Source organism: Pyrus communis, chromosome 2 (genome assembly GCF_041283825.1).
Source record: "Pyrus communis isolate YQ-2024b chromosome 2, ASM4128382v1, whole genome shotgun sequence".
NCBI classification, from domain to species: domain Eukaryota; kingdom Viridiplantae; phylum Streptophyta; class Magnoliopsida; order Rosales; family Rosaceae; genus Pyrus; species Pyrus communis.
Window position 1 is genome coordinate 26820001 of NC_142566.1, and position 15917 is coordinate 26835917.

The window sequence follows — 15917 nt, forward strand, 5'->3', positions numbered from 1 at the left end:
GACTAATGTTGTGCACGAGGCTCCTCCAATTCCATAGATGAAACAGGAAGAGCCTTACAAGCACAATGGGAGGGCTATCATTAGTGAATCTTTCAGTGGAACCGGAGTGATTCAAATCTTTCCGTGGAACCGGAGTGATTGGAATGACAAATCAGGCCTATGCTCTTCCACAGAGCTGCCTTTCAAAAGTCCTTTAAATCGCATCGTTTCAAGAACTTCCCTCAAGGTCCTCTTTTCATGATCAACGTTTGAGCCTGAGTTTGAGGGGTTTTTAACTCTCGTCTCTGCTGACTTGAAAAAGAATTCTCACCTTCCTCGGACTGTTTCTTCAGAGCGGCCTACAAAGATCTCAAGTGGTACTCTTCGATTCCCATGAGCTTGGCAATCAGACTCGGCCCTTTCCCCGCCTTGTGCAACGCAGCTGTTGTAGCAACGGTGGAGTCACTGGTGGTATGAAATATAGAATCTTTATCATTTGGTGGAGCAACTCGAACATAGTTTCACCATTATTAAACAAAATTTAATTCCTTTGTGTGCCCTCCTGGTGAAGCTGCTTTAGAGTTTAGACCTGGAAATTAAAATAGTTGTTTGTGTTGTGACCATCACGTCTTTCAATTTCTAAATCAAAAAAAAGAAACATTAAGAACAATTTCATAATTTCACACATGTAATCTTTGTGTGCAAAGCACTGCAGACCCAAATGATTACAAGAAGCAAATGACGCAAAAATCATGTGTGTACACATGAACCAAGATACTATAACTCCAAGGTTCTTTTTTATAAATATTAATCATTCGTGAGATTTAAACTCGTACTTCTTTCAACAAAGTGCAATTTGATGCCACTAGATTAACTTGGTCACATGCTTTAACGAAGTGATGTTGAGCTTTTTGTTTTTCGTGATTTTTAAACTTTGAATTTACTTTAACAAAGTAAAGACCGAGTGTCGCTAGACCAAATAGTCATATGTAAGTTCTGGTGAACTTAAAAATTTGATTCTAAAACCACATGGGATGACACAAACAAGATTTTTTTCAATGTGTACCCGTCACATTCTCACATCGTATTATCAGTTCACCATTATTACAACATGTGTTTAATTTATTTGGCTATACTATCTTCTAAAATATAAACTTGTAGCCAACACATTAATAATCTGTAAATTAGTAATAGTAACACCACGTGACATTAACGGTACATCATTTCATTGCGCCACGGGTTGATCGGAAAATACCAAAGAGCATGTAAGAGTTTTGCCCTAAGACTTGATCATTAGGAGTAAACGAAACATTATTAGCAAAAACCAGTCAAATTAGCTTAGAATTGGTGACGACCATTTCATGCAAAAATAGTAATATACAACCATCGGTTGCCCATTTTTACCGTCAAAACGCGTAGATTAAAAGTACAGAAAGTTTTAATCAAAATTATCACCAATCCCTCTATAAAAACAAACTTAAAGAACAGAAAACTTATCAACCACTATTCATCCAAGAAACAAAATCAGCCCCAGAAAAACAAAAAAAAAAAAAAAATCAGTAATTAATCTTTTTTCTGAATTAATCTTAATTAATTCACCTTAATTACGTCAACCCCACATTCTGTTTTTGTTTCTCAAAACATATGCACCCCACGTTCTTTAGCTGCAGAAACAGAATACTGCACTAATCACCTCAGCTTCTTTTTCCCAATTTCTTCAAACTTTTCGAAGTCGAAAAGCAAAATTCCAAAATACCCTTTTCATAATTTCTAACATCTCTCAATCCCTCTCTGTTGGGAGAGAAGAAAAGAAAACTATCTCCCCTCAAAATCTCTACTTTCTCCCACACAACAACATCCATTGTCGTTGTTTGTTTCCCAAGAAAGACGAAGGTGAAGAAATATTTCCTACTTTTTCCTTTTTTCTTTCCAGTATTCTCATAGGATTTTTAAGATTGTTGTTGTAACTTTAGATTGTGTAATCTCGAACGAAATTAAGGTCTTCGAGTTCCACAATGGTCCGAGCTCTTACATCCCAACAACAAACAGTGCAGAAGACAAAATCCTTCCAGATGAAACGAATGTTTGAGATCCCGAGACACCTTCAGAATTTGATCTTTGAGAATGGGCAGGACAGGGAGGGAGATAGCGATACCGCTCAGTTACTGAGTCCCAAGATTACACCAGAGAGCGGCCCGGTGGAGACACAAGGAACGTGGGGATCTGATCGCGATAATGGTGCAGATGAAGGCACAGATGAAGGCGAAAAGGTGAAAATTCCTAAATCCAAGAGGCCTTCAGGTAAATATTTTGTTGCAAATATAATTTTTACATGCTGTATATATTTCTTATCAGTTGTCACAATGGTAGCTAGATGAAAGATCAATTTTGATAAATTGTATGAATATTTTGTGTTTAGATATGGAAATGATGAAGGAAAGGTTCTCTAAGCTGCTTTTGGGGGAAGATATGTCCGGTGGTGGAAAGGGCGTCTCTTCGGCGTTGGCTTTATCAAATGCCATAACCAACCTAGCAGGTACAAATTTATGCCTTACGGCAACTGCATTAATATATTTGCAAGTTAAAATACCAAATCCAAACGAGGGTAATTCTGATAGGGTTCTTTTCTTTCTCCTTTGTTCCTATGACAACACAGCATCTGTTTTCGGAGAACAAAGGAAACTGGAGCCTATGTCTTCGGAAGCGAAAGCACGGTGGGTGAAAGAAATAGGTTGGCTTTTGTCTGTGACAGATCACATTGTTGAATTCGTCCCTTCGCAACAGAATGGAACAAACATGGAGGTTTTATCTCTCTCTCTCTCTCTCTCTCTCTCTCTCCCTCTCTCTCTCTCTCTCTCTCTCTCTTTCTCTCCCCTTGTCAGATTGTCCAATGCCATATATTTTCACACAGCTCAAAATTCCAAACTTGTAGGGTTCTAAATTCTTTTTGTTTTCTTTTTGACATGATAGATAATGGTGACCCGGCAAAGAAATGATCTGCACATGAACGTTCCTGCCTTGCGCAAGCTCGATGCAATGCTTATTGTAAGTACCTGCATCCCTCACCTACTTCCTGGTTTAGCTAGAAAATATCAGAATTATACACCTATTGCTAATCGGTTATACGAAACAGGGTCACTTGGACAGCTTTGGAACCCCAAATGAGTTCTGGTATGTGAAAAAAGGAGCCCAAGATTCTGAAAATGATGATAATTCCCAGAGAAATGACGAGAAATGGTGGAAACCCGCGGTTAAAGTTCCACCCGAAGGGCTTTCAGATGAATGCCGAAGGTGGATGCAATTTCAGAAGGAATCTGTGAACCAAGTACTAAAAGCAGCAATGGCCATCAACGCGCAAGTGCTAGCCGAAATGGGCATACCCGAAAACTACATTGAATCCCTTCCCAAGGTATAACACGTAACACTCATTCTAATTAGTCTCCAAGATATTGTTTTCGTAATGGACAGAACGGTTGACTTTGTTTTCTTTTGACAGAATGGTAGGGCTAGCCTCGGTGATTCGATCTATAAGAGCATAACGGTGGACCACTTTGATCCTCTGGAGTTCTTTGGCTCCATGGACATGTCCACAGAGCACAAAGTGCTTGACCTCAAAGACCGAATTGAGGCCTCTATTGTAATTTGGAAGCAAAAGATGAACCAAAAGAATGGAAAGTCTTCGTGGAGTTCAGTCGTGAGCTTGGAGAAGAGAGAGCTCTTTGAAGAGAGAGTAGAGACTATCTTGCTTCTATTGAAACAGAAGTTCCCAGGAATCCCACAATCTGCGCTTGACATAAGTAAAATTCAATTCAATATGGTAAGAACTAAACTGCCGAACATACAAACATATTTTGCTCCTTTACATCTTGTGCTTGTTAACTTGTTTTTCAAATCTAATAACCGCGTTTCTTTTGTCTCTACGCAGGATGTAGGGTACGCTATCCTAGAGAGCTATTCGAGGGTGATCGAAAGCTTGGCCTTCAAAGTCATGTCCATGATCGAAGATGTGCTTTACGCTGATTCTCAAGCTCGAAAATCATCATCAAACATGAGGCTTTCAATGGATTCTAGGGAAGATGGAGACGTGACACCAACAAAGACACTGTTTGAGTTCATGGATTGGAATGCAGAAACGGAAGAGAATGACATAGACAACGATAGCTCAGCAGGCAACAAGGAGAGCTGCTTTAATGAAGACCGTGACAAGATCATGAGCAAACCTCCCGCTAGCATAAACACCAAGAGATTTTCATACTTGGAGAAGCTTGAGAAGTTGAGTGGTCTAAGAAGTCCAACAGCTCGGCATTGATGGAAAAATTGAAGAACAAAGGAGAGAGAGGGGCAGATAGACATAGAGAGAGATACAGATATACTTCTAAGTAGTGTGCTTGTTCTTCCATCCTATTGAAGGATTGTGAAGTTTCTTGGGTGTTTGTAATTAGTGGGTTTTTGAAGCATTTGAGAATTGGGATGTGGTTATTCTGATCTTTGCTGGTTGTTAGAAACAGTAATACATGTATTCTAGTTTTTCTCAAAGGCTGTATGGTCTTTGTTCCTTTTTTTCGCTTGACAAATTTTGTTCTCAAGTCTCAACTAAACCATAGTTTAGTTGGCTAAGACAATATGCCTTCCCCTCTGCACCCAAAGTTTCAATCGTTTAGATTAGACTATCACTCGAACAAAATTTAAAAATGCCTCAACTTGACCATAAAAGTAAAACCATCGCCACAAGAACCTAACCTGTTTCGCTGCCGACCCTTTTCCAGTTGGTGGCCAGAGTCAGACACTCTCCTAGTAGAGAAAAACCTAGAGAGATTGAAATTCCGAATTCTTACCAAGTTACCAACCAGCACTCTTCGCTATGAAATTGGCAATGTTGGAGTTAATCGGAGTGAAAACATCCTTCGGGATATTGTGCTTGATGTGCACTAAATTTAAAATTTATGCAACGAAAGGACATAAACTTTGCGGATGCAACTCACTATGTAAAATGCTGGTAGAAAAACATTGGAATTGGATATTGCTGATTTGTGTATCCCAGTCGCTTTAAAACCCGAAACATTGTTATCGATGATTTTGGCATAAACTTTGATTAATTTCATTTACACAACCATAACAATCATCCCTAGCCACTGAGAAAGAAAGAAAAATAAGCTTGGAATAATCTAACAATGTGGTACAAATCGCCTTCTTCTCTTTTTCATACCGTTCTTTTTGCTCGTCTAATGAGTGCCAAGATGTCATTACTGTGCCCAGATTTCTTGAGGCGGCCAGTAATCTTCCGAGATTCCTTCAAGACAACACAAGAAGAGACATGCTATAATGGAAGGAATAGGAGACAAATTAATTGTAGAAAACGTTGTATAATAAACATATTATGTTTGTGTCAACTCACCTGGAAATGAAATGTAGGATTTGGACCTCTAGACAGGATTGAGAGGCCATCACGAACCGGCACTAGAGTCAAATAATCGACGTTAAAGATTGAGAGTCCCAAATCATATGTGCTAGAGTATGTTGAAGACCATTCATAAAACTAAAGATCATGTTACCTAAAACTGAATTGTTTTCGTCCTTGGACAATGACCGTTTGTGAGACGAGGTGTACAACACAAGTGGCATTGCTACATCTTTGCCAAGTTCTTGCTTGTCAATGGTTTTACGAGAGGCTGGATTTCCAGGAATAGCCCTGCATAAATGATCAAATTCATCAAATTTAAAGATTGTTTATCAATGCACAACATCCTGTAGCCAAATAAAATTAAAACAATTTTTGCTATGAAATTATGAAGACGAAAACTTTACCTCAAATCTTCATTGGGCTTCTCAGCTTCTTCGGTAGCTGATCACAAAACAAAGAATTAGAAGGTGAAAAAAATGAAGACTATGAACATCTTTGCAAGTAGCACAGCAGTTTCGGATTTTACCTGCAGATAAAAACCGTGCTTTATGCTGCGGGATAATGTCCTTCCATCGGAATCTAGGCAGAGAAAATTTGTGGGTGTATTGTTCACATAAGAACATCCTCTGACAAACACAAAGCATACTGATTAGTGATTGCTGCAATTACATAAACCCATGTATTAACTAACATAAGCTAGCTAGATTGATATAAGGTGGTAGTAACAACTTGTTTGAGGCAGTCAATTCGAATCTCAGCCTCCGAAAATGTGTTAGTTTCGGAAATGAGGCCGTTGAGGTTGGCAGAAACGCATCCAAGATGATCGACAACAGTCACCACAGCTCTGCATATGTACTCTTTGGTGTTTTCCATCACACTGCAAAATTTGAATTAAGAAAAAAATGTTGAACTCTAGTTCATGGGGTGAGGGCTAAAAAGGTCATTATATGGCGGCCATTGGAATTTAACTAGGTTTGTTTAGAGGGACTCACACTTTCTTTTCTTTGGTCTTTAGGAAGGTTGATTCACAGTAGTCAGCAGCATAGTGAAGTTGTGAGCGCAGGTCTCTTAGTTCCTTCAAGTTCAACCCACAAACAAAATGGATTTCAGTAAACTAGAAAAAACACCCTTTCTCGTTTAGAAGTACTTTTTAAAATGACTGAAAATTCTTTGCGTAAAAATATTTTTAGAAGCAATCTTTAGTAAAAATGCAAGTAAATTTGCAAAAGCACTTGAACTGCTTTTTACAGAAAGTGCTTTAAGTGCTTTGAGAACTTAAAAACATATTTTGTGCAAGCGCTTTCAGCCATTTTTTCTAAAACCATTTCCAATCGTTACAAAGTCTGTTTTTTATTTTCTAGAGTATTGGGTTTGACCTGTTTATGTTATCAAAAGCTTACCCGTGAACAACCCGAATGAATTTGGCACTTTCATAAGAAATAAAACTAGATAAAAAGCAAAAAAGAAAAATATGGACAATAATTTACACTATTTTTAATAACCATTTTGTTTTTCGGTTTGTGCTTTTATTTTTAAAAACACCCTTTCTTGTTTAGAAGTGCTTTTTAAAATAACTGAAAACGCTTTGGGTAAAAATATTTTTGAAAACAATTTTTAGTAAAAAATGCAAGTAAATTTGCAAAAGCACTTGAAGTGCTTTTTGCAGAAAGTGCTTCAGAACTTAAAAACACATTTTGTGAATGCGCTTTCAACTATTTTTTCTAAAACCATTTCCAATCGTTACAAAGTCTGTTTTTTATTTTCTAAAGTATTGTGTGACATCCCACATCGCCCAGGGGAGTGATCCTTATATGTGTATTCTCATCCCTACCTAGCACGAGGCCTTTTGGGAGCTCACTAGCTTCGGGTTCCGTAGGAACTCCAAAGTTAAGCGAGAAGGGGGCTAGAGCAATCCCATGATGGGTGACCCACTGGGAAGTTGCTCGTGAGTTCCTAAAAACAAAACCGTGAGGGAATGGTAAGCCCAAAGCGAACAATATCGTGCTACGGTGGTGGAGCGGGCCCGGGAAGTGATCCCTCCTGGGCCGGGATGCGACGATTGGTATCAGAGCCTAACCCTGGCCGTGGTATGCCGACGAGGACGTCGGACCCCTAAGGGGGGTGGATTGTGACATCCCACATCGCCTAGGAAGTGATCCTTATATTTGTATTCTCATCCCTACCTAGCACGAGGCCTTTTGGGAGCTCACTAGCTTCAGGTTCCGTAGGAACTCCGAAGTTAAGCGAGAAGGAGGCCAGAGCAATCCCATGATAGGTGATCCACTGGGAAGTTGTTCGTGAGTTCCCAAAAACAAAACCGTGAGGGAATGGTAAGCCCAAAGAGGACAATATCGTGTTACGGTGGTGGAGCGGGTCTGAGAAGTAATCCGTCCCGGATCGGGATGTGACATATTGGGTTTGACTTGTTTATGTTATCAAAAGCTTACCCGTGAACAACCAGAATGAATTTGGCACTTTCACAAGAAATAAAACAAGATAAAAAGCAAAAAAGAAAAATATGGACAATAATTTACTCTATTTTTAATAATCATTTTGTTTTTCGTTTTGTGCTTTTATTTTTTTGCTAGAAATTAAGGGAAAGCATATGGGAGGAAATTCCGAAAGAGAGATGGGAGATGGCGGAAGGGTGGAGGGTGGGACGACGGAGAAAACAAAAGAGAATGCATTACAGAAAAACTTGAGAGCGAATACAACTTAAAACTGTTTCAGGTTTGTAGTTTTCATCTTGTGTACCATTTCATATACAAGTCTTCTACATATCTCACATCACTCTTCCTCCACCTCTAAAAACTAAAATAAAAAATGAAATGGTTATCAGACGACGACGAAGTTTTAATGTTGAGTTGAGAAAACGTACCTGAAGAGACTTATCAAAGCTTACAATGTCCTTAGACTCTGCCTCTGATTCTTGCCCTCTCCCTGAGGGGGACTTGGAGTTGCTCTGCATCTCCTCCTCCATGTTTGAAACTTGAAAACTTTGAGAAAGGGATAATGGTACAATTACAGTGGGGTGGGTGGCTTGCTTTTGTTTTGAGCGAGAGAAGGAGACACGGAGATTGTGACTATACAGATAGACACGTGATATATAGAGAAATAGAGATGATGAGCATGGAAGCACAGAGAAAACTATAAAAAATAAAACACATTAATAGAGAAGAGAGAGATTCTTCTCCATGTCATGACCACAAGAAATTTTTTGTTATGTCGAGAACACGTTTCGTTACATCAAATGCCATAAAATAAGTGATTGAATTTTTTTTTAAGTATCCAATTACTTATATTATGACATTTGGTGTATCTAGTGGTGGATTCAAAATTTGGATCTTGGGATATCCCAGTGTTTAGTCTTTTAGATAGAACGGATTGCAAAGCATGAAATCTTTTTCGGTTTATTCATCGAGGCATTTCGTCAAATACTAGATGGACTTGTTGTCGTGAGTCACATGCCATGATTCACACATGTCAACAAATATCGACATATGCCGAAGCTATATGATGAGTGAGATCGAGAGAATTTGTTAAGTGTTGTCGACGCAATATGTTGAAATATGTCTAGAAGGTATTTCATCAATAACTTGGTAGGTACAAAAAGGACATGTACAAAACATTCAGATGATCAGACCTTTACATATATATATTTATCGAACTTCGAGTGATCATAGGACTAACTTGGTCTCAATTTACATCTGCCTCTTGATGGACCGGACATGTTCTTGACATAATAAAAAATCTCTACATGATCACAGCAGCATGTGTATCAAGAAAGAGAAAGATGACAAAAACAGAGTTTTCAGCCCGTGATTTTGTGTTCTTTGCCTTTTATTCTGTTTAGCTTTCTGTTTAGAAGAAAAGTTAAAAAGGAATTAGTGTTAGTCAGTGACTGACAAGCGAATCAAAGGTGCCAGGTGGTACTGCCCATCCATTAAAGTATATTTGATTTGAATGAGTGACAGCATTATTTCCGAGGTATAATTGTAATTACACATTCTTTATATGGGATCATGACAAAATGATTTGATATCAAGAATAATTAGAGGCTAATTGTCAGATAATTATAAGATTGTTACAATCAATTAACGAGGTTTATTGGCAGCAATGTGGTTAGATTCGATTTGGATTACCTTAAACTGGTTGCATATTAACTTATTTGGAATGGAGAAAATCATGAATCGGAAAGTCGGAAATCCAGGAGAGAAGAAAAGAGAAGTCGTGAATACAACAGAGAGGGAACGAGAATGAAGGGTAAGTCCATAATTTGAATAATTTCGATGCTCGTTCCAACATGTTATAGATTCTTATTCAGAAGGTCAATGTATATATCAAATTGAGTTCACTTTTATCAACAAGTGATATTGGTGAAAGAGAAATAAAGCACATGATCTCGGAAGCAGAGGTAACTACTTAAGCTACGAGGCCAGAGCATCAAATTGAGTTTACTTGAATCAAAGATCATGTAACCAAAGGAGAGGCTTGTGGCCTATGAGAACCACCCTATCAGCCAACCCCACTGTACACACGCGTGCAAAAAGGAGGAGAAAAAAAGCTCTAAGCTACTAAAAGTTTATTCCCAAAAGTGCTTTCTGCAATCGCAAATGTCTATCCTTCTCCAACTAGCAAAATCAGCTGCCAACTATACAAAAAACCTCTCAGTTGGGAGCTCATTGGCTACTACCTAATGCCTCAGTGAAGTTCCAGAACAGGATTGCATAAACTTTATATTTGGAAATCAATGGTGCATCCACCAATCTTCTCTGCAGTTGCAATGTCTGGTACAATCGAGTGATGATCCGAGGTCACGGACCCCGACAGAATATCTTTGAGATTCTTGATAAATTCCTTAGGTTTGTGTTTAGAATATTTTTGGTTGCCACTATTCAGTGGCTGTGAATCAACACCAGTTCGGGTAGCTGACCTTGCATATCCGTTGTTATGACGAAGGGGTTGTGCATCTATTCCACACAATGAACTCAGTAAATTTATAAACACAAAAGTGACTGCGCAATAATAAACAAGCGAATTGCTAGCACTAGAAAATCACCTTCAGGGATGGCTGCAGAATCCTTTTTTGCCGTGCGTGATTTAGCTCGCATAATGCATAGCCATGTTCGTTCTGATTCGCGCTCATGTTCTGATACAACTGGAATGTGCCAGTGCCCTTCCTCTGATTCCTAAGGACATAATTTCACCAAGTGTACCAATATTTCTGTTGAGTCGGCTCTCAAAAGATAGAAATATAAACACGTACAGATACAGAATTTTCGAATCAAAGATTCAGTTAATTTGATTTACCTGTATTACAACAGAACAGGGAGGAGGCATGTGAAAGACTGGACCAGCATCAGAAAAAGTGAAATGCACCTGAAATTAGAAAACAATAGATAGCTAGTTAGAAAAATAGGACTAGAAATCATACCGGAAACCAAGAATCGTTGGTTGCAAGAAGTGTCAAACAGATTGGACCTAGTAATCTAGTCCAGCATAGATAAGTTTATTATCTTTGCAAAGTTCACATTAAGAACCGACAGAGGCACGATGAAATATTAGCTTCAAAAGATCCTCACTCACTTGATGCCTTTCTTTCCATCTGGGGAAGAAATCATTTCCGAGAAGTTGAAATATATGGTCTCTCATCTCATCATTTGTCACAAGTAAGCACTTGAACTTTATAGCTGCATACAACCAGTACCTGAATCACAGGTAATATCGTGGCACTTTAAATGCATATATGTATTCCCTAGATAATTAACAAGAATGAGCTATTAAATCAGAAATTTGATGGAAAAATCATATACGAAGTTACCTCCAATGTTATGTTACTCACCAATCATCATTTGAACCAGTAGGTGTCGCATATAGAGCATCGGCATTTTGCCACTTCTCAATCAGTGCCCTATTTACTCGCTCATCCATTCTGCCTCCGGTGATGCGCCTATTATGAAGAACAATAAGTGGCCATTTCTTCGAAGGAAGTTTCTGCCTTATTCCATTAACAACAGCATTGACCTAAACAATCCACCAATAAAATTTACATCAATCACGAATGAGAACATAAACTTGATTTGCATGTGTGCCTAAGCATTGTGCAACTTGCCTTGGACGGGACAAATTTCTTCTGGCTGAAAAGGCCTACATTAGCTCCATCCACCACTGCTTCAAAAGGTCCATAATAGTCCAGCCATTTCTGCATAACAAAATATTCTTCTTTCCTAAGTCAAGGCCGAATACAAGATTAAGCTAAAACAACGCATATTGATGGGGATTTTCGTACTTGAAATTTCTGAAAGCTTGAGTTTTTCTCTCTTTTTATAGCTATTGATGCAACTGACTCAGCAAAGTTTTCTGTTTCTACGGGATCAAGGTCAATTGTGGCCAGTTTCTCCCCACAGCATTTGCACAAGCCATCATCTCCGATTGTAGTACGTAACACAGACCACTTCCCTTTTCCCAACCAGCCCTGCCCATGCCAGCCCCCACCTCCATTCTCGATTGCATCCCTTATAGATCTTCGATCCCATTTTGTTCTCCCCACTCTTGAAGCTTCCTTGCTAAGAAACCATTTTACAATTAAATCTGCAGTAGACGGCGAGACCCTCCTTACGCTTGTTCTTAGTTTGTGCAGCATATAATACACCTTGTCGCCTTTACCAACTCCCACACTCACTCTTAAGAGGGCTTCAAGTTCAGGCTCTTCCGGAAAAACACCGTGCTCCAGCATGTGTTTCTCAACAGCAAATGCTTTATCAATATCTCCGCTATGGCAAAAAGCAGATAATGCAGGACCGTAGGAACGGAGTCTAGGATTTATTCCCATTGACTTCATTTGCCTCACCATATCAAATGCCATGTCTCCATCACCCATTGACATTGCCATTCTAGCCACAGATGTCAATGCTGCCTCATTCACCGGAACATTATCCGAACACATCTTCTCATAGATCTCAAATCCCCTTTCAAGCGCATACTTCTTCACATCTTCACTAACCCGAATTCCATTATCTTCTTGCTTACTGCTCCCATCTTTTACATTAGAAGAATCATCTCCACCCTTTGTGGGGTAGTTCAGTCCGTCTAAAAGGCGGGAATTTCGCTTCACAAACCCATTAGAAAACCATGCTAAATTCTCCTTTTCGTTGGAAGTACCATCCGAATCATCATCAAAACTGTTACTTCCACAGGTATCATCCAGGTCCCCATTGTCCAAATTTGATGTATCCATGGATTCCACCCTAGTTTCTTCGCTGTGCAAATCCAAGGTATCCAAAGTCCGACTCCCACTCCCACTCTTCGCCGGACGAACAACACCAACAGCTGCAGAAGAGCAGAGATACAACAGCACAGTATAATGGTACTGCTCCAACTTAATCTCTTCCTTTTGAGCCAAATCATAGAACCTAATTGCACCCATCACATCCCCTCTCTTCGAGCACATATCCAAACCTACTCGCATCTTAACATCCGGCGAATCAGCATCATACTTCTTCAACCCTCTCTCCCTTCTCTCTTCTCCTCCCACCTGATTACCACCACCCCTCTTGTTCCTCCCCTCCTTTACCCCTAAACCGCCTCGGCTTTTTGAAGATTTTACCGCATTCTCATCTCTAAACCTCCTAGAAGAATGCCCATTTGACCCATTAGGACCATTCCCCTCCCTCCTCTTTCTAAAGACAAGATTTTTCCTAGTATCTTCACCCTTCTTCTCCACTCCTGAACCGACATGGTGCTTTTCGGATTTTCTCGAAACCCATTGTTCCGTGGACTTTAAGGAAGACAACTCCGTACCACTTCCAGTTCCTGAGTTCTGGGATTTTGTGTACGGTTCGTGGTACGTTGTCGACGATAACTTTGCAACTATGTGGCTGATGTTTTGTCTAGCTAGTGGAAGTGGATAAAGCTTAAGGGTCTGTTTGGGTGGCGAGAAAGTGAAAATATGAGAAGGAAAACGGAATTTAAAGACGTGGAAAGCTGACGGGCACTTACAGAGGGTGGTGGAGGGGAGGTGGTGGTGGTGGTGCTTATGCTGCAGTGCGTTGGAGGTGAAGGAGGCCATGTGTGGCCGTTGGAAGAGCTCCATCTCTGTTACCCGATATATGGATTTAATACAAAAGTAATCCCAAAGTTGTCCGAAATGACGAAGTTACCCTTACTATTTATGAAGGGGATGTAGGAATTGCTTAACAGTGCGACGGTAAAGTAGTAAACTCCACTGAAACTAATGAAATGACAAGCCCTTTATATCGAATGTTGTTTCATGGTGGTTTATGTAAGTTTGATTCTTGTATATTAAAATTAGGGTGTTGGGCTTCCGGCCTATCCATTGTTTTTGTACTTGTGTGAGTTTAATCGTAATAAGAGTCATGTTCTATACTGTACTCGCTCTACTGGACTCAAATGGACTCAAATTTTACGGACTAGTGTATGAGTTCAACTCTAATTCATAGGAATCAAACTCAAAATTTTCTGAAGAAATAAGTGATGTGTCACCAATAGAAATAAGCATTTTCATCAACGTTTAAGTAATAAACCAATCATCAACTTCCACGCTCTTTAGTTTTCAAAATTTAGTCTCTCCCTAGCATTACTCTACTTCTCCTGCTTTATTCACTTGCACTCTAAATTAAATAAAAACGCAGGAGACTAAAAGAGGAGCGTTAAAAAAACGATCTTATCAGCTAAGACAAGGTACTGAGGGCCTCCTTATCTTACCCTCTCAAGGGTTGTGCCATAACCCGCAAGTAACTGACTGAGAGAGAAGGGTTTCTGTAAGTAGGTAACTTTTCCAAACAGCTTTGAAATTGAACTTGTCTTGTATAACTTGTAATTGGACATGTAGCTGAAAGCAATAAGAAAGAAAGCGTCCAGCATCATGGATAAACTAAGTACACAATGATGGGCACATCGCACCCTTTGTAATGCCCAAACATCGATAGACAGAAAAGCATCCAGCCTCATTGAAGAAGGAATTCTAACAAAAGGATGAAAATTGACAGACACGGGTGTCCGATGAACTGTTCAACATCTTATGTCACTAAAGTGATCGTAAAAGAAAATGTCAGCACGAGACCTACATTGCCTATGCAAGACAACTTGATACAGGGAGACATTGTCATAAAGGCATTGAAATCCCTGAAATATGTGAAAGAAAAGGTGTTAGAGTTCATACTTGATATCACATGAACACGGCTGAACGTGATTATATCGAGACTGATGTAAAGCCAACTTATGGTTAGCAAAACAAGGAAGTTTTTTACTTACATTTAAACCGTTGCTTCATTAAGTGCTGTATATCATTTGATTGATATAGTTATACATAAAGATGATTAGCAAGAATCCATTGTCACAACTCGGTAGAGTGTGCAGGTGTGAATACATGCACATGTCTAGTTTAAGTTCTTGAGAACAAAGAAAATGGCATGCCAGAGCACCCTAGCATTTTTTGTATAAACTACTACTAGGCAGCGAATTGAGGCTCCAAAAAATTCTAAGTCAATAGGATATATCTAGCTCCAAAAACTTCCATCTAAAAAACGAAAACAACCACAGTCTGCCCCTGGTAGTTATCTCTCGAGTCTTAACAATACAAGCTCACTCAGAGGCTCATAAGAAGGCAGGCAACGGATAGCCAATCCAGTCCATAAATACTACAAAAATGCCATATATACCTGAATCCGAAACTTAGATCACTAAAACTCAATCAAATAGAGAAAGAGTTTATAATCAAAGCAAATGCTGAGCTCAAAAACCCCATATCGCCGAGCATCCAAAACAAGAAAACTTCAATTGTTTCAAACAGAATTTGAACTTTGTTACGTAACGTCATTCCAGAGCGTTCTAAACCACATTTTCACTTAAGAGGATTACTCGAGGGCAATCGAACAACTATTACAACAATGCAACTGATAGCTCATTTTATCATGAAGCAACATCGCATCAAACAATTCAAATTGTTCGTGCGAGACTGATCTGCCAGTCTGCGAAGCTAAACACCGACATTTAACAAGTAGATTAAGTTGGCAAACAAACAAGCAGATGGTGTGCATTTTCTAGTTAACATCATGTCAAGTACAAGCTACAGAGATTAAGCGCGTAAATCATCATACTAAAGTAAAAATCTCACCTTGAGGAACTAATCCCCAATTCTGAGAGTCAATCGACAAGCTCGATATCAACCGCGCCGAAGCCACCGCGCTGTGCAACGGCATCATTGATCCCAACTCCACGGGTAACCTAACAAAAAGACAAAATATTTCTGAGATACAAACTAGTCCTACACTTTCTCGGGCGCCAAACAGGTCGTAAGAAAACGAGGACGAGAAATGAGAATTGGAGGAGCTGATATACCTGGAAAGACCAGAAATGCGTCGGACGGGAGCGGAGGCCGGAGAGAGAAGGCTCGACTTGAGCTGCGAGAGCTCGGATGCCGGCGACTTCTTGGTGAGATTGCGCGTGAAGGGCTGTAATCGGGAGGATAACCTAGAGATAACTTTGCAGGACGCCATTGGAGAAAGCTTCGAGCTTT

General features: G+C 39.5%; 4 protein-coding genes and 1 pseudogene across 5 annotated transcripts; 1 reads left to right on the forward strand and 4 right to left on the reverse strand.

The window, feature by feature from the left end:
• Positions 1-497, reverse strand: part of LOC148698841 (uncharacterized) — a 15365-nt pseudogene extending 14868 nt beyond the window's left edge.
• A 1151-nt stretch (positions 498-1648) lies between these two features.
• LOC137748960 (rho guanine nucleotide exchange factor 8-like) lies at positions 1649-4515 on the forward strand. 2 transcript variants are annotated; one of them, XM_068489146.2, is made up of 8 exons: positions 1649-1872; positions 1979-2280; positions 2399-2515; positions 2636-2781; positions 2950-3024; positions 3113-3388; positions 3476-3796; positions 3905-4515. In XM_068489146.2, exons 2-8 carry the CDS (start codon positions 1995-1997, stop codon positions 4286-4288), a joined length of 1605 nt encoding a protein of 534 aa, XP_068345247.2. In that variant the 5' UTR covers positions 1649-1872; positions 1979-1994; the 3' UTR covers positions 4289-4515. The 2 variants fall into 2 exon arrangements, with proteins under 2 accessions (XP_068345247.2, XP_088546129.1); XM_088690003.1 differs by having other exon boundaries at positions 1772-1872; positions 2029-2280.
• Positions 4516-4970: 455 nt separating this feature from the next.
• Positions 4971-8539, reverse strand: LOC137748133 (putative protein ABIL5). Its single transcript, XM_068488220.2, has 8 exons — positions 8259-8539; positions 6373-6455; positions 6110-6257; positions 5907-6006; positions 5785-5821; positions 5532-5668; positions 5375-5436; positions 4971-5269 (listed from the first exon to the last, which is right to left on the reverse strand). Exons 1-8 carry the CDS (start codon positions 8358-8360, stop codon positions 5180-5182), a joined length of 759 nt encoding a protein of 252 aa, XP_068344321.2. The 5' UTR covers positions 8361-8539; the 3' UTR covers positions 4971-5179.
• A 1116-nt stretch (positions 8540-9655) lies between these two features.
• Positions 9656-14000, reverse strand: LOC137746923 (proteinaceous RNase P 1, chloroplastic/mitochondrial). The gene is made up of 7 exons (XM_068486932.2): positions 11670-14000; positions 11493-11582; positions 11223-11404; positions 10967-11087; positions 10691-10759; positions 10440-10569; positions 9656-10350 (listed from the first exon to the last, which is right to left on the reverse strand). The coding sequence occupies exons 1-7, from the start codon at positions 13470-13472 to the stop codon at positions 10115-10117; spliced, it is 2631 nt and encodes an 876-aa protein (XP_068343033.2). The 5' UTR covers positions 13473-14000; the 3' UTR covers positions 9656-10114.
• Positions 14001-14155: 155 nt separating this feature from the next.
• On the reverse strand, positions 14156-15897 carry LOC137748694 (uncharacterized). Its single transcript, XM_068488871.2, has 3 exons — positions 15740-15897; positions 15516-15625; positions 14156-14524 (listed from the first exon to the last, which is right to left on the reverse strand). The coding sequence occupies exons 1-3, from the start codon at positions 15895-15897 to the stop codon at positions 14505-14507; spliced, it is 288 nt and encodes a 95-aa protein (XP_068344972.1). The 3' UTR covers positions 14156-14504.
• Between the last annotated feature and the right edge of the window lie 20 nt (positions 15898-15917).

Excerpts from the sequence above, each read along its gene's own strand:
- LOC137748960 (XM_068489146.2), top strand. The coding sequence starts at position 1,995 with ATGGTCCGAGCTCTTACATCCCAACAACAAACAGTGCAGAAGACAAAA. Across the intron at positions 3,389-3,475 it reads ACATTGAATCCCTTCCCAAG|AATGGTAGGGCTAGCCTCGG; the intron begins GTATAACACGTA and ends TTCTTTTGACAG. Across the intron at positions 3,797-3,904 it reads GTAAAATTCAATTCAATATG|GATGTAGGGTACGCTATCCT; the intron begins GTAAGAACTAAA and ends GTCTCTACGCAG.
- LOC137748694 (XM_068488871.2), bottom strand. The coding sequence starts at position 15,897 with ATGGCGTCCTGCAAAGTTATCTCTAGGTTATCCTCCCGATTACAGCCC. Across the intron at positions 15,626-15,739 it reads CGCATTTCTGGTCTTTCCAG|GTTACCCGTGGAGTTGGGAT; the intron begins GTATATCAGCTC and ends TCTTTTTGTTAG. Across the intron at positions 14,525-15,515 it reads TTGGGGATTAGTTCCTCAAG|GGATTTCAATGCCTTTATGA; the intron begins GTGAGATTTTTA and ends CACATATTTCAG.
- LOC137746923 (XM_068486932.2), bottom strand. The coding sequence starts at position 13,472 with ATGGAGCTCTTCCAACGGCCACACATGGCCTCCTTCACCTCCAACGCA. Across the intron at positions 10,760-10,966 it reads GATGGAAAGAAAGGCATCAA|GTGCATTTCACTTTTTCTGA; the intron begins GTGAGTGAGGAT and ends TTCTAATTTCAG. Across the intron at positions 10,570-10,690 it reads CCTGTTCTGTTGTAATACAG|GAATCAGAGGAAGGGCACTG; the intron begins GTAAATCAAATT and ends TTATGTCCTTAG.
- LOC137748133 (XM_068488220.2), bottom strand. The coding sequence starts at position 8,360 with ATGGAGGAGGAGATGCAGAGCAACTCCAAGTCCCCCTCAGGGAGAGGG. Across the intron at positions 6,456-8,258 it reads GCTTTGATAAGTCTCTTCAG|GAACTAAGAGACCTGCGCTC; the intron begins GTACGTTTTCTC and ends TTGAACTTGAAG. Across the intron at positions 5,669-5,784 it reads AAGCCCAATGAAGATTTGAG|GGCTATTCCTGGAAATCCAG; the intron begins GTAAAGTTTTCG and ends TCATTTATGCAG.